This window comes from Microtus oregoni, unplaced genomic scaffold (genome assembly GCF_018167655.1).
Source record: "Microtus oregoni isolate MIOR12 unplaced genomic scaffold, Mior012 000085F_ref0000168, whole genome shotgun sequence".
Classification (NCBI taxonomy): domain Eukaryota; kingdom Metazoa; phylum Chordata; class Mammalia; order Rodentia; family Cricetidae; genus Microtus; species Microtus oregoni.
Genome location: NW_024544551.1, coordinates 4,097,669 through 4,114,894, shown reverse-complemented (window position 1 = coordinate 4,114,894; position 17,226 = coordinate 4,097,669). Strand labels below are relative to the sequence as shown.

Here is a 17,226-nt window from a genome sequence, read left to right as displayed (position 1 = left end):
ACTTCCAGGCTAGTTCCCCCCCCCCCCCCCCCGCAGCTCCCCCTACATACAAGGACACAGCTTTTTATTGGTAATCAAGGGGTCATGGAAAGGGAAAGGAACCCTCATTACAGAGTCTGGCTGAAGGCCTTCATCAGCAAAGAGTCAAGAATTTCAGTACAATTAGCATTTGCTGAGGACACCTACATACAACATGTACTTCTATATGCACTTCAAATAAGAATGTTAAAATAGCAAGAGACCACTCTGAAAGCCTGAGCTTTCCAGTCTTGAGTGTGGCCTAGTCCTTCCCAAGATATAAACCTGATATTTTGGGGTAGTTCATAAACCAGATTATAAACTTTTATTTACAGCAAAAACAAAACCTAACTTCCTCTCCAACCCTCATGACTTTGTTTTGTTTTGGATGCTCTAGAGGACCTTTTATTAGTTTGAGAGATTAACAATAGGGTAGGCATTTTAAATCCTGGCAGCAGCCAGGAGAGATGAAGAAGAGACAAGGTCACGCCTTCGCCTTAGGGCCGGCAATGCAGGTCTGTAAGCAGCTGTATAATGTGTGGGGTTGCCCGGGGCATCAGAGAAACCATATTAGGATTTAATTAGTATCTAAAGAAATAGAAAAAGGCAAAGAAAAGTTACTCATTTTGTGTTAGAACTCAGAGAAAACAGGCAGGGTTAGCAGTAGATCTGCAGTTGAAAGCCAACGCGCAATCCTATGTGCATCAAAGAAGCACGTGTGATCTCATCTGGGCTCCTGAGCAGTCCTTTGAGATGGAACTTTAGAAGTCACCCAAATTATATATGTGAGTATTCTAAAGACACTTAATTGTGACTCTCTCTTGAGAGGCCCACAGCCCCACCTGGGTGTGTCCTGCATGGTGTCTAAGCCTACTTATTAACCCTGTGATGAAAACTCTCAGAAGTTCTATTCCTCTATTTTTGCTTTGGTTTCTCGAGACAGGGTTTATCTGTGTAGCTCTGGCTGTCCTAGAACTTAATTTGTAGACAGGCTGGCCTCGAACTCACAGAGATCCACCTGTCTCTACCTACAGAGTGCTGGGATTAAAGGTGTATGCCACCACTGCCAGGCTCATAAACTCTATTCTTAATGAAGTCTCTGAAAAGAACACTGTAGGCTGCTGAGGACAGCAGCAGAGTGGTGTCATTGGTCCACACTCCTCTGCCGCTGACGGTTTAGAATATCACATCATAAAATAAAGTGGGCTCGCAAGATGGCTCTGCAGTAAAGGTGCTTGCCACCAAGTCTGACAACCCGAGTTTAATGGCCAGAACATACACAGTAAAACTTAGGAGCCAACTTTTACAAGTTGTCTTCTGACCGTCACACAAAGATTGAGGCCTGTGCACTCCATCCTACCCCAATAAATAAGCGTAACTAAGGAAGCAAAAAAATACATTTATATAAAGACAACTGAACCCCAATTTAGGCAGGATCGCTAACGGCCCAGATTTTTCATAAGTGGTGGTCTGGGTCACCCCACGGGGTGAATCATGAGCAGCTGAGATGCTTGCTGAAGGCAGACACATAGAGAACAGTGATTATACTCACATGACCAGTTACAGACACGGAAAGATGGCAACCGTCAAGACAACCTCCTGCCATTTCTGTCCCAAAGGTCTGCTAGACACATGCTAAACAAATATCTTAACTTCTTCTTTAATTTCCTCATCATGTAAAATAAAAATATACTGATTGTCTACCATGGCAAACTAAGAATTGTTAATTTTCTGCAAGATAGTGTATGAAGAAGGGTAGATGTCAGTGGAAGCCTCCTGCTCTGGACAAGAGGCCCCTGCATTTCTGGTTGAACCCAGGACAGCTGTACCAGATCAGGCTGACTTGTCACTGTCTTTATTGGGGCAAATTAACTATGGCTGAAGGATTTCTGCATGAGTGCCCAGTTGACAAACGGTGGACTTAGAGACAGCTCTGAATCAGCACCAATGACCCAACAGAATATTTAGGCAAATATTTCAAACCAAGCATGTCCCAAAGTGAGGAAGGAAGGTGGTGAGCATGAGCCAAGGTGTGGCTTCCAGTGTTTGTGAATTGTCACTATCACGTTTCTATTTGCTCAGCCAAAAAAAAAAAAAAAAAGAATTGGTTCCTCATGTCTCTCACCTCTCTCCCACCTGCCAGCGGGTCTTTAGTTTCACGATCAAATTTTATCTAGAATCCCATTACCTGCCACCATTTCACCTCAGAACTCTCCTAAGCCAGAGCCACCTCTCAAGGAGACTAACAACATTGCTCCTTAAAAATACTCCTTAAGTTAACTGAGCATGTTACCTGCAGCACCTTCCCTAAAGCCCCTCTCCAGCCGCAATAAAATGAGAACGATTCTGTGAAACGTAACTCATAAATCAGGTGTGCAGCTGACACAACTGTCATCCCAGTTCTCAGAGGGCTGAAGCAGGAGGATCACTATGAGTTTGAAGTCAGTCCAGGCTATAAAACAAGACCTTATCACGATAAGCAAATAGTTCACATAGCCATCCTGTAGACTCAATCTGCCTCATTATGTCATCTGAACAATAACAGGAATCCCATCAGTAAGGGAAAGGATGGGGTGAGAGCGGAAAAGAAGCTTAGAGTCCCTAGAAGAACCTCTGGATCTCTGGGTTGAGAACGAGGGGGAGGCATCTGTGAGACAACTATAAACTGCAAAGCTAACTAAGTTACTTCTCCAATAAACATCAGAAACAGACATTAGTATATTTCAAATACCACCCCCCCCAAAAGAAAAAGGTAATGAGAGAGGGGACATTCCAATATTTTAAATACACCCAATCAATCTTCACAGAAAATAATGTGGGGTCTAAAAGAGCTTTCGGCTTTCTGGAACAGCACTCATTCCTTCTGAAGTTTTCCGGTAAGTAAAAAAATAAAGAAAAACTAGTAAAACCCTTCCCAGAGTTTTCTTTTTCTTTTTTTTTCATTGTTGGTTTTATTTATTTATTTATTTTGAACTCTTTTTTTTGTGATTTTATTTATTTATTTATTTATTAAAGATTTCTGTCTCTTCCCTGCCACCGCCTCCCATTTCCCTCCCCCTCCCCCATCAAGTGCCCCTCCCTCCTCAGCCCGAAGAGCAATCAGGGTTCCCTGCCCTGTGGAAAGACCAAGGAACCCCTACCTCCATCCAGTTCTAGTAAGGTGAGCATCCAAACTGCCTAGGCTCCTACAAAGCCAGTACGTGCAGTAGGATCACTTAAATGGCATTTTTGTACCAGATTGGGAATGCAGAGAAGCGGCAAAAAGATGATGCCAGAGTCAAATCAAAATGAACGTTCAGTAACCACGAGACGATATTCTCCTCTGTGACAGACTATCAGCTTCTAAAACTCGGCTTCCAAACTGGGATGTGGTGGTGTACAGCTGTAACCGTAGCCTCTGGGAGGCTGAGGCAGAGTCATGGGTTAAGAGGTAGCCTGTACTACACACTGAGAGCATGCGGATGGAGGGACGGAAGGGTGGGTGGATTGCGGGTGTGTGTGTGAGTGGGTGGAAGGAGAGAAAGAGGCAGACAGATCACACCATTTACGAACATACACAAGTCAGACATTTGTCTATGATTGCATGTTTTTATGAACCAAGCGTGCAGCCAGGCGAACCATACTTTATTTCCCTCGTGTTTCCCTAGAGTATAAAGCAATTAATCAAGAAATGCTTGGAAAATATAGTGACTTTCCCAAAGTCCTCTATCTTAGAGGTTTACTAGCTCGTAGCTCATGGGTGACTAATACTCATGACTTATCTAAAACAATACCCCAAAAGAACAAAATCCCAGATAACCCTTAGGGCTAGAAGAATCCATTTACTTGCTTAGTATATGAGACTCCCCTCAGTTCTGAAGTCTCTGTACAAGTTACCTCAAAGAGCTGAAGTGTGTGAGCATGCCAGCCACACCTGCAGATGCAAGAGGCACCTCCCCACCCCCAGCAATGCTTTAGGACTTGGATGCCTGGAACTCTTGGGCAATCCATAGGATTTTGGCGTGGCGCTTCTATGAAAAGCCTTTAGATTCCCCAGCCTTGCACGGTCTGACTCCAATTTTCTCTTTTCTCTGGGGAAGCTCAGGGAGAGCTGCATTCAGATACAGAGCCCTTCCTGATGGGAATCCTGCTTTGGAAATAACATTCTTCCCACTAGCCCAATTTGTCGATAAATAGTCTCGGTACAAGACAAAATACCCACCTCTGCTGCTAGCCCAGACTCCAAGGAGGCATCTCTCACTAGGACATTTTATTTCCATTTGCCTTCTTTATGGATCTACAGCCCACATATAAATCTGTGAGGCTGACATTCTTTTCAGTTTGAGCAGCTAGTGAAGAAGGAACCGCTTTCTCTGTCAATGGGATGCTGTGATTCCCTGTGACTCATTAAATATAAGTATAATAAACTAGGAAAGGCTGTAGGAACAGCTCAGGGGCGGCGCACTTGTGCAGCAAGCCTGAGGCCCTCTGCTCAATCTAGCATTTCCACAATCTTTTCGTTTTTCTTAAGCCACGTGTGGTGGCTCGTTCCTGTCATGTCAGCACTCGGGAAGCTGAGACAGGAGGGCAAGCCAGCCTGGCCTACACTGTAAGAGTATGTCTCAAAAATAAACTGGTGCTGGGCAGTGATGGTGCACACCTTTAATGCCAGCACACAGCAGGCCGAGACAGGTGGATCTCTATGGGTTGAAGGCCAGCCTGGTCTACAGGTACAGTTCCAGGGAGCTAGGGCTGTAACACAGAGAAAGCAAACAAACAAAAAATAAATTATGAACACTGAAAAGTACATTAAAACACGACTGCACATGTTACCAGACTGACCTTACAAAAAGTGAGGGGTGGGGGTCTTATGTAGCCCAGGTTGGCATCAAGCTCACTTACTATACAGCCGAGGATCATGTTAGCGTTCTGATTCTCCTAACACCACCTTCCGGGTGCTGGAACAACAGGTGTGTCACCGTGTCCAGCTTCACCCATCAGATTGGTAGAATTCCAAGAGCAACAGTAGCGACAGCATTGGCTGGCAAGCCGGTGCGGATGCAGCATTCATACACTGCGACAGGATTGCAAAGTCAGGCAGGGCAGGCTTCGCTGGAACCCCAGTGCCACCAAAATGCCACACACATCTACTTTTGACCCAGTAACCTCTATGTGGAATCTAAAGACATACTAACAAGAATTTCAAAAGGCGCACTTGGGAGGCAGAAGCAGGCAGACCTCTGAGTTTGAGGTCAGCCTGGTCTACAAGAACTAGTTCCAGAACAACAAGGACAGTTACATAGAGGAACCCTGTCTTGAAAAACCAAACTCAAAAGAAAGAAGAAAAAAAGAAAAAAGAAAATAATTTCAAAAGACTTGTGTTATCACACACCTGTAAGCCCTGCACTTTGGAGGCAGAGGCAGAGGAATAGGAGAAGCCAGCCTGGGCTACATGAGAGCCTATTTCAAAACAGAGTAGAAGAGAATGAAACTGAAGTGCCTTTCACGAGCCGGGCGGTGGTGGCGCACGCCTTTAATCCCAGCACTCGGGAGGCAGAAGCAGGTGGATCTCTGTGAGTTTGAGGCCAGCCTGGTCTACAGGAACTAGTTCCAGGACAGGCTCCAAAGCTACAGAGAAACCCTGTCTCGAAACAACAAGAACAAAACAAAAAGAGAAAAGAAAAAGAAATGCCTTTCACAAGTTTGTTGATGGCAGTCTGCCAACAGAAGGCAATATAACTATGGCAGAGATCAGGGCATTCTTATAGAAACTGCCTTGTAAGTATCTCAGGGAACCACGGTGAGGTGGAGAAAAAGGCAAGGCTGGGGCTAACAGAACAACTCATTAGGTAAAGGCGCTTTGCCTTGTAAGCCTGGCGACCTGAGTTCCATTACTGGAACTCACTCAATGATGGAGGGAGAAAACTGACACGCCATAACATGTACGCTATCCCCGCCCTACCAGGAACATACACACAGGAACTGTTAAAGAAGACAGAGGGGGTTCTCTGCATGCACTACCGCCTACATAAGAAAAGGACTGGGGACACAGTAGACTGCTACTTGTTAGCATATGTCCAGAATAGAAGAAACCACAACCTCATCATAAAATAACACATCTAATTTTCCATTCCATTTTAAAGAGTCCATATATTTGCAGTTAAGTCCTTCTATTCTCCAAGAAAACAGAATGTCCTACTTTCAGTGGAGTGCTGGCAACAACCTTCACGTGTATTGTCTTTTTTTAAGTGGGAATCGATGAGAGAGGAAGGAAAGAGCGTGAGGGCAGAGGCAGAAGCTGGATGCCCTGTGACTGACAGCATTGTATTACACGTCACACAAGGAAAAAAAACAAAATTTATGTCCTTTTTGTTTGGTTAGCTGTGGTTTTTGATTTTTTTCAGGCAGTCTGCTTATATGGTCCAAACTCGCCTAGAACTTCCTATGGAGCCTGGGTTGGCCTTCAACTCCTGGTATTCCTGCTTCTGCCCACTCAAGGACTATGATTCTATGCATTCACTACCAACCCAGGGGGGAAAAACCAGGCCTGGTGGGCAGGCCAATCATCCCAGCCAGCTAGGAGACTGAAAGAGAAAATACTGCTTTGGTAACTTAATGAAACTCAGCTCAAAGTGTACGAAAGCTGGGGTTGGGGAGGCGGCTAAGGGTGTGCTGCTCTTCAGAAGACCAGAGTTCGGCTCCCAGCATCCACAATGGGTGACTCACAACTGCCTGTAACTCCAGATCTAGGGATCTGATTCCTGATGCCCTTACCCTCTTTATACACCACACACACACACACACACACACACACACACACACAATCTATTTTTTAAAGAAATAAATGTAAAATGTCAGTTCAGGCTACCTCTCAGAGATAAAAGTTCTTGTCTAGTTTGTTTGAGGCCCTAGGTTTAATTCCCAGTACTGCGTATAAACACATGAATGTTTAAATTCATAAGTGATCCATACATCAACAACATAAAGTGAGACGTAGTGTTTAGGTGGTATGAGCAAAGAAGTAATTATTCAAGATCGTTGTTTGGTGCTAAAGATGTAGCTCTGCTGCTAGGGTGCTTGCCTAGCACAGATAAAGCCATAGGTTCAATCCCTAGTGCCAGATAAACCCGTGATCTCACCACTCGGGTGCTCATCTACATACCAAGTTCCAGGCCAGCCTGCAGAGTGAACTGGTCTGGGAAATTCTGAGGTAGTGTTCTAGTTTGATTGTTGTTGTTACGATAAAACACTCTGATTAAAAGCAACGTGGGGTAGGAAAGCTTTATTTCATCTTATATTTAAAGATCACACAGTCCATCACCAAGGGAACCAGCAAAACCTTAACAGGATCTTGATGCAAAAGCCATGGAGCGGCACTGCTAGCTGGCTTGCTCGCTGTCTCATACTTACTTAGCTTTCTTTTTATTTCTAAGATTTACTTTATTATTTTTAGGGGACTGGACAGATAGCTTAAACAATCAACAGCTGTTGAGTGTTTTCTGCACTTCCAAAGGACTAGAGTTTGCTTTCTAGCACCCAAGCTAGGCTGTAACTAGAGGATTCTCTCCTGCCTGACAGTTCCTGAATAACCCCTCAGAGACTTAAAGTTACTTATAAATGTCTGGTCAATGGCTCAGGCTTATTACTAGCTAGCTCTTATATTTAAATTAACCCATTTTTATTAATCTAGGTATTGCCACGTGGTTGTGGCATTACCTCATTTTCTACATGTCTTGCTTTCTTGGCAGCTGGCTGGCGTCTCCCAGATTCTACCCTTCTTCACCTGTATCTCTGCTTGGATTTCCTGCCTGGCTCTATGCTGCCTTGCCATAGGCCAAAATAGCTTTATTTATCAACCAGTAAGAACAACAGATATTCACAGCGTACAGGATCACACAGCATCAGGCAGCTTATAAGAGCATGCAACTCCAGCTCCAGGGGGTCCAACACCTTCTTCTAGTCTCCATAGGTATTCACACACACACACACACACACACACACCAAATAATACAAAATAAAAATAAAAGATTTTATTCTCTGTCTGTCTGTCTGTCTGTCTGTCTCTGTCTCTCTCTCTCTCGTGTGTGTGTGTGTGTGTGTGTGTGTGTGTGTTTACACGCAGTTGTGTGCCACCTGATGTGGTGGTGGGAATTGGACTCCAGGCCTCTGCAGGAGCGATACATGCTCTTACTGCTGAGCCATCTCCCCAGCCCAGCCAGCATTCTCACAACCCATGAGCACTCCTGTATCCAGACAATCCCATACAAGGACATCCACTGGCCAAGCTGACAAAGACAACCACTCAGCTGAGACTCTTTTTTAAGGGGACTCTAGGCTACCAGAAATTTATAGTTAATGATAACTAGGCCAGATACTATACAAAATTAGAGCATATCGTTGTGGTTCATATTACTAATTCCATGGAGTTCCTGAGCACTTGCCTAGGTAGACAATCTGGGGTGGGCTGGTTTCTAGAACTCAGAAGGAACCAGCCTTGAAGAACTCACTCAGTGTTTGTCTTCATCAGTAATAGAAAACCTCACCATTCAGGCTGCCACACCTTAAAGGTACTTGCTAAAGCACTTGTAAGATTAAAAAATATTTCTAACACTTGTATCCCCAAATTTCTAAATAATTTATTTACAAAACTCAATCCTCTTGTACTAACTTTGAAAGTTGTTTAGCTATTGTTTGTGTTTGAGGGCCTCATGCATACAAAAATGGTGATTATTTGCTTGCTTGTTTCGCGATTCAAGGGATCAAACCCAAGGCCAGCGTTTTAGCGCTGAGCTACACCAAAGTCCCTATTTTGACAATGTAGCAATCACTGTGAGTGTGCTGATGTTCAAGAGGAACTTTTAAACTGCATTTTTGTCTTTAAGAGTAGGGATCAGAGCTCACACACACCTGACTTCATCGTTTAATAAATATTTAACGTGTGCTTCTGCTACACTCGGTGTGAATAGGCCCTATGCCAGTGCTGCACGGTTAACAAAGGCCTCGTTCATCTCATGGGCATAGGATGGATGACCGTGACTTCAGAGGACATTGCGGTCTCAGTGTGTCCTCCTGCACTTCTCCCACGGCATGCCTAAGGGTTGGGTGATAGGGAAAGACCGGCTCTTCACCCAGCCCCAGAAATTCCCCACTTTTCTCTCCAACTAGCTAACCTATCCTTCTTGTTCCCTAAGGGTTCAGGGAACCCTGGCCTCCACCAGTCACACACAGGGCTCCCTTATCAGCAGGCTGACTGGGAACTAATAATGAGATCTGAAAGGTCATTTATTGGCTCAGGGTTTCCGAGGCAAACACCCCTTTATTATAAGGAAGTATGCTCTCTGCCTTTGGATGTGGTATACAAAGTCTACAATTTTTCTCAGTAGGTACAAACTACTCAGAAAAAAACGTAAGATGGAAAGGCCAGGCTCCCTCACTCAACCTCAGTCTCATTCTCAAATTGTGTATCAAATGGCAGTGACAATAAGGCAGGAACCAGAGTTAATTCAAAGGTAAATTCTCTGGAGACAGGATATAAATTATGTCGCCCAGGATGGACGCAAACTGTTTGTGTACAGGATTGTGACCTTGAACTCCTGACCCTCTAGCCTCTACCCTCCAGAGTACTGAAGCCAGAGACTGAACTCAGCCCTTGTACACACCAGACAAACAGTCTACCCAGTTACATCCCTACTCTGCATTTTTTTTTCTTTCTACAGTCTAGACCTTTCTCTCTTTACATTAAACCACAAATTCATAGGAGAAAGCCCCAGCACTTTGGGTGAACTCAGGTACCTTTCTCTTGGTTGCCCCTCTCCCTTGCCCCCAATCCTTTCCCTTCACCATTTCTGGTTGGCTCCTTGAGTGCTTTATATGCTCAGTACGCACACTAATTCCTGACGTGAAGAAAAAGCTGTTGGTACGCTACCAGTCAGCACTAGTCAGTAAGCCAAGACAAGACAAGCCTTCGTGTCATAGTCTTAGATAGTGAGAGCAAGACCCCTGCAGCTGAAAATCCTGAAGACGGCCCGGTGGTGGTGGCAGCGGTGCACGCCTGTAATCCTTTAAACCCAGCACTTGAAGTAGAGGCAAGCGGCTCTTTGAGTTTGAGGCTAGCCTGGACTACAGAACAAGTTCTGGGACAGCAAGAGGTACACAGAGAAATCCTATCTCAAAAAAAGGGGGGGGCGGGGAAGGAAAGCAAAACCTTGAAGGCCACGACCCCAAAAGGTTTCATCCCCAGTGTTAAAATTCTGAAGGCAGAAAGTCCCAGACCTCAGCTCCCACTGGAGCAAATGTTCTACAAGTTCTACAACAGGTGGTTTTCCACCCTCCTAATGCTGCCACCCCTAATACAGTTCCTCATGTTGTGGGGATCCCCAACCATAAAATCATTTTCATTGTGATTTCATAACTATAATTTTGCTGCTGTCAGGAATCCTGATGCAAATATCTGTGTTTTCTGATGATCTCAGGCAACCCTAGTTTAAGGGTCATTTGACCCCGCAAAGGCTCGTGACTCACATGTGTGACGTGTCCCATCATGTCAAAGGATGGAAATACTTAGACACCTGGGGGATAATATGTTGAATATTGTCTCTTAAGTGGCTTCTAGGCTGTTACCCAAAAATGAGCTGTGTCTGTAAATATGAATTGTCTCACCAACACCACTCTGCCGTGATGACCCCCTCTTTGGCTTCTGTTCCTGGTTTGTTTTTGTTTTTCTCGGACACGGTCTTGCTAGGCTGGTCTGGCACGCAAGTAAACATCCTGTTTCAGCCACCGGCCAGACCCATCTTGGTTACTGATCAACTCTGCCTAACAGTTCAGATAATCTCCATTAAAAAGATGGGTGTTGCTGGTTGAGGTGGCTCATTCATGGGGAAAAATCGAGCACATGGGAGCTGAGAGGGTAAGAACGGCATGAGATCCCGGTCCAGGTTACATGGTGAGTTCCAAGACAAACCGGGTAGGATACAGATGTGAAATCCTGTCACAAAAAACAAACAAAACAAAAGCTGGACAGGTGTCTCAGCAGGCAACAGCACTGACAAAGCCTTACTGCCAAGCTCAATCTCAACAATGTGATTTGGATCTTCAGGAAGCATAAAGTGTAAGAACATAATCTGATGTTTATGGTCTGCATGTCCAGACACACACACACACACACACACACACACACACACACGTACACAGATGCAAGCGCAACACGCTAAAAGTGTAATTACAAATAAGCAAATAGTATTGGGACTAGAGTCATATTCAAAGCCTTAGGTTTTCAAGCTTCCCATCTGGCTATCTAAAACCCAACCCATATCCTCAGCTCCATAAGTGTGTGTGTGTGTGTGTGTGTGTGTGTGTGTGTACAAACTATATATTTGTCTTCAAGTTTTATTTGTTTGTTGTTAGGGACACACACGGAGTTTCAAGTATACCCAGCAAACATTCTGCCCCTCAACTACACTCCCGCCCTGTCAAGGGTGTCTCTAACGATTCCCCAAATCACTACAGAAGCCTGTAACTCCAGCACTCAGGAAGTGGACGTTAGAAGATCTAGAATTCAAGATTCCTTAGCTATATGGAATCTAATTAAAAGTCAGCTGGGCCAAACAAGACCCTGTCTCAAAAACTAAAAAACAAAACAACAAAACCCTCATTTTAGGGTAACAATATTATGAAGCAGGGGCTTTGGGAGATAGGTCATTCAGGCAACGCCTCAGAAATGGGATTAGTAAACATAGAAACTAAGGACAAGAGCCGGGCAGTGGGTGGCACATGCCTTTAATCCCAGTACTTGGGAGGCAGAGGCAGGCAGGCACCAACTACCAGCCAGGGCCAGGCCATTACCAGACAATGAACCTGCCAGCACCTCCTTCTTGGAATTTTCACTTTAAAAAACTATAGAGATGAATTTCCGTTATTTATAAAGTAGCCGGTCTACCGGAATTCTAGTCATCGCTGCCCAAAGGAACTGATAGAGGATTTCCAAATGCAAAGCTAATCATGTTACTTCCTTCCCCAAACAGCTCCTACCCGGGAACTCAAAGTCCACAGCTCTTTACAGCGCTCACTCAGCCTCTGATTCCCTGCAATGTCTTTGCACAATCCCTGCTACTGACTTGAAATTCCAGTCTCACCGACCCCACCTAATCCTCCTGGCTGTGCTTGCCTCAGGTCACAGCCTCTCTATCAGGTCTGAGCTCCTAACTCATTAGGTTTTCACGTGCTGAGTCTGACCCTGCACCTGGACACAGATGCTGCTTCCAGCTCCAAGGAGTTCACTGCCTGCAAAGTCGGGGGCATGACGGCTCAGTGAGAAGAAAAGCAGAGAGAACCAGGACCCTGGGAAATAACACTTGAGTTTATCTGCTCTTTCCTTACAACAGCCTGGCCTGCTTCTCTGGAGATCACACTGACTGGGTGGGAGGTCTCTTTTCCCCCAGGTTATTTAGTTGGTGTATCTGGAGTCTGAGGTCCCCAGTTTATTTAGTTAGTAGTATCTGGAGTCTGAAACGCCAGTTCTCTCAGATTTTTGTCCTGTACTTCCTCTTCTTAAAATTCACACGCTAGCAAAACCCTAATCAGATTTCAAAGTCAGCATTCCTAAGCACCCTCCCCCACCCCAGGCACAGCAGAAGTGGCCCACACGGGGCTCTACCAGCCAGCCTGGAACCCAACACTTCCCTGCCAGCTCCACGCCTGCCCCCAGACTCAGAGAAGCCCCCCAGGGGCAGGAACATCACCCTTCCAGCCTTCAATTCCACTCTCAACCTAAGACACGGCAAATCACCGGAGAGCCAAGGCTGTCCTTGAACTCTAGGTTCTCCCGCCTCCAAGCCCAAGTGCTTAGGTTGCCCGTGGGCACGGCGCTCAGCAGTGTTTTCTAAGAACCTAGTGACCTCGAGGACCGCTGAACTCTCAGCCAAGAGGAAGAGAAACTGCCTCTGCTTCTACCTCCTTACCAGGGGATTGTCAGAATTTATAGGACTTCTTTTTTTTTTTCACTAAATACATAATCACTATGAATTAAAGGTATGTTTTACACTCAAGAGTACACGCTTTTACCAGCTTTCTATTTTAGAAACTGGATCCGATTTTAAACTGTTCTTTCTTTCAGCTGGAACACCACTCCCGGCTCTACTCCCAGAACAGTGAGCATCGGGCGCTTGGTTAATGTTTGCTGAATGAATCATGGCTGTGCAGCTATAATAGCTGTCTCTCAGAGAGAACAAGACGTCGGCTGCCTCACGAACTTGAAGTGGAAAAGAAAACCACCTTAACAATTTGGTCTAGCAACCTAACTAAGCTATTTTTTTTAAGTAAAAAATTTAAAGTATGCACAAACTATCACCGCAAGTGAGATTCTCAAACTGCTAAGTTTAACCCCAAATGACTCCCCAAATCGGTTACATTGGCAACCTAGTGTCTGGCAAATGTACATCATACACAATGTTTTTTTTGTTTTTGTTTTTTGTTTTTTGTTTTGTGTGTTTTTTTTTTTTTTTTTTGGTTTTTCGAGACAGGGCTTCTCTGTAGCTTTGGTGCGTGTCCTGGAACTAGCTCTTGTAGACCAGGCTGGCCTTGAACTCCCAGAGATCCGCCTGCCTCTGCCTTTTTTTTTTTTTTTTTTTTTTGAGACCAGGTTTCTCTGTAGCCTTAGAGTCTGTCCTGGGACTAGCGCTTTAGACCAGGCTGGCCTTGAGCTCACAGAGATCCACCTGCCTCCCAAATGCGCCACCAGCGCCCAGCTGCAGCAAACACATGTTTACAGAATAGCTAAGGTCTCTCTAAGAAAGTGAGTCACCCCAGCCCACAAAAAGCAAAACAAAAACAAAACCCTCAGGAGGCAAGTAGGCAGGTGACTATCAACAGAAGCAACAATTACCTTGTTTCATTTTGTTTATTTTCTTGAAATGTTTGAGACTAAGCCCTCCAGTACCCTCAGCGAGCACTCTATCCGTGAGCTGGGAGCCGAGTACTCTAAGTCACATCTAAATGATGATTCTTGGATTGTCTAGAACTTCCTGGCTGTGGAGAGTCGAAAAGCTGCTGCTCAGAGCTAAAATTACCTTGGATTATCACATTTCCTGAATAGAAGCTTTATCAGATACTTCTGTATTTGACCCAGCAGCCTTCTAACACATAGGTAAAAGCCTGGCCATGTATTCTCAACAGACCACTGCCTTCCACTGACCCTAAAGCTAAGAACACCATCGCATAGCATCAGGCGACCAACAGCACAGATTCTCCCACTGCTTAACTGAAGGAACCGAGCAAACTTCGTTTGGAAAAAGAACTCCATTTCAGACAAGACTAAACCAGGATGAACTCGGGCCCAGTAAGAGTTAGAAACAATTCCAGGAAAAGCCACCCACTATGTCTGCACTGGTCAAAGTGACCCCACCAGGGTGCCCAAACAACATCTGCTTATATCTGCCACCTTCAGGCGTCCTTGCAGGTATCAGATCAAACTGTTGTTGTGAAACTTCACAGTAGATAGGCAATTTCATGGTAGATACAGGAACTCAAATTTTAGTAATTTTAAAGGCTGATGGGCCATGGCCAACAAAAAGATTTGGGTTCAAGGAGCCATAGGGACAAAACCCTATTCATGGACCACCCGAAGAATGGTGGACTTAGGAATGGGATGGTAGCCCATTCATTCGGCCCCTATCCTCTACTGGCCGAGATCTATTGGCAAAAATGAAAGCTCAGATACATTTCTCTGGAAATGGTTCCTAAAGTTTCCATTGGAATGGGCCGAAACAGGGGGTATGGGATTGGCAGCACATTGCTGTGCACACACACCCCCCGTTTACGTAGAGATCAAATCGGGGGCAGACCCAGTCAAAGTCTGTAAGCATCCCATGCCCTTAGAGGCCAAGAAAGAAGGGCATCATCCCATATATCAGGCGATTATTAGACTTGGGAGTCCTCTGGCCTGTGCAATCGGCCTGGAACATACCTTTGCTGCCTGTTAAGAAATCACACACTGGGGCTGGAGAGATGGCACAGGTGCGTGGGGCAACAGATAAAGAGAGGGGATTGTAAACTGTAGAGGGGAAGGACTATCAGAAATAAAGAGGAGATTCTAGCCCTTCTCTAAGCCCTATGGAAAGTAGCCATCATACATTGTCTGGGCACTAGGGGGATGGACCTATTCCCAGAGGTAACAATTTGGCAGATGAAACTGCCCGGGAAGTAGTGCCAGGAGAACCTGACCTGGATAAAGTCTCTCCCTATGACACAATGTCCGGAAGGATGGTGGCGCTCAGCTGATTGTAAAGTCATGTCACATGACCACCTGGGAAAGAAGCTGCTCCCAAAGATCTACTGCTCCTCTCATAGGAGGATTCGCAGAACCCAAGACTTATTGAGGCGCTCTGAAGTTAAAATCAGAGACAGGCAGCAGAAAATCGCGGACATAGTTTCTAATAGAAGGCCTGTCAACTAACCAATGCTGCTGCCAATCCCAAACACCCTGGGAGCCGACTCAGAGGAAAGAAGCCTGGTGTGTATTGGGAGGTGGATTTCACTGAAGTCAAATCTGGCAAATGTGAGTATAAATATTTGTTAGCGTTAAAAGACGCCTTCTTGGGTGTTGTGATAGGAGCGGCGGGCTATGTTCCTAGTACCCAGCCACACGCAGGGCTAGCTTATGCCCAAAATAATTACACAGAAACTGTATTCTTTTAAACACTGCTTGGCCCATTAGTTCCAGCCTCTTATTGGCTAACTCTTACATATTGATGTAACCCATTTCTAATATTCTGTGTAGCACCACGAGCTGGCTTACCAGGGAAGATCTTAACCTGCGTCTGTCTGGAGTGGGAGAAGCATGGTGACTCACCGACTTGGCTTCTTTCTCCCAGCATTCTGTTCTGTCTACTCCGCCTACCTAATTTTCTGTCCTATCAGGCCAAGCAGTTTTCTTTATTAGTTAACCAATGAAAACAACAGATAATATACAGACCCACCTCCATCACTCGGGCTGATCGGAAGCATTCCCCACCAACATGAGACAGCACTGGCACTAGTGGTGGTGAAGAAGTTTCTAGAAGACATCCTGCGCGGGTAGGGGTTTCCTACGGTGATAGGTCAAACAATGGACCAACTTTTGTGTCCCAAGTGAGTCAGAGTTTAGCCACCGTCCTGGGAAATGATTGAAAATTACACTGTGCATATAGACTCCAGAGTTCAGGACAGGTAAAATGCAGGAATAGAACTCTAAAAGAAACCCTTTCTAAATTAGGCCTAGAGACTGGTGCGGATTGGGTGACTCTCCTCCCCTGTGCCTTGTTTAGGGTTAGAAACTCTCCTTACCAAATGGGGCTGACACCTTTTGAGATTATGTTTGGTACCCCATCCCTGTTGTCCCCAGCTTGCAGACAGAACTCCTGGCAAAGTTGGATGACCGAGAACTTCTTGACTCTATACAGAGAATCATGTATGGCCAAAGCTTCGGGCCCTTAATGAGTCCGGTGTCCCTCTTGAACACCATAGGTTTCAGTCAGGGGGCTGGGTCTATGCTAAGAGACATCTGCTAGAACCCAGTGAGAGGACCCTTCGTCATTCTACTGACCACTGACCATGCCATCGTCAACCTCGATGGCGGTTGGCATGACTACACGATTGCCATCAAGGTTGACAGCATAGCTCCTGGATCCACTATACCCACGCCAGACTGCTGATCCCTTCGCACTCAAAGACCACCGTTGAGATGGATGGGAGGTTGCCAAGGACCCAAGCAACCCACTCAAGCTGTGAACTCGGTGTTCCAAGAGGTGGCAATCTTAATGATTTTGCTATCTGTATGGACTGTGCCTATGAGATGTTCCTCGGGAAATCCACATACCCCCCCTAAATTTGACTTGGCAACTCATAAGAACTACTCGGGGATACATTCAGGATAAGAACATCATAGTCCAAGTGTCTAAAGCTGGCCCCATTTTAACTGTGTTCCCCAATATAACTGTGAATCTCTGCCACTTCTATCCCCCATGACCCAGACATTGGCCCTCATTTGCCCACTGCTTCTCACTACTGCAGCGCAGGGAACCACATTGTTATATATGCCCACAACATCCAGCCGGCAGAGTCTGGAAAGACCAGCTATGGTGTGGGGGATGGGATGACTAGTATTGTGCCAGTTGGTCTTATGTGTTCACTAGGCACTTATGGGGGAACCCCCCTCTTAAGAAGGATTACATCTCCCTGAAACGCCTCATTCCC

At 45.4% G+C, this 17,226-nt stretch overlaps 1 protein-coding gene across 3 annotated transcripts in view; it reads right to left on the bottom strand.

The window, feature by feature from the left end:
* Positions 1-17,226, bottom strand: part of LOC121441955 (sorting nexin-24) — a 138,009-nt gene that overhangs the window by 116,036 nt on the left and 4,747 nt on the right. The window contains exon 1 of one of the 3 annotated variants that reach the window (XM_041643381.1): positions 15,972-16,322. The exons of the other annotated variants lie outside the window; for them this stretch is intronic. Within the exon in view, the coding sequence (XP_041499315.1) occupies positions 15,972-15,977 (6 nt within the window). The 5' untranslated portion in view covers positions 15,978-16,322. Of the gene's footprint in view, positions 1-15,971; positions 16,323-17,226 lie in introns of those variants that run through there. 3 annotated transcript variants of the gene reach the window in all.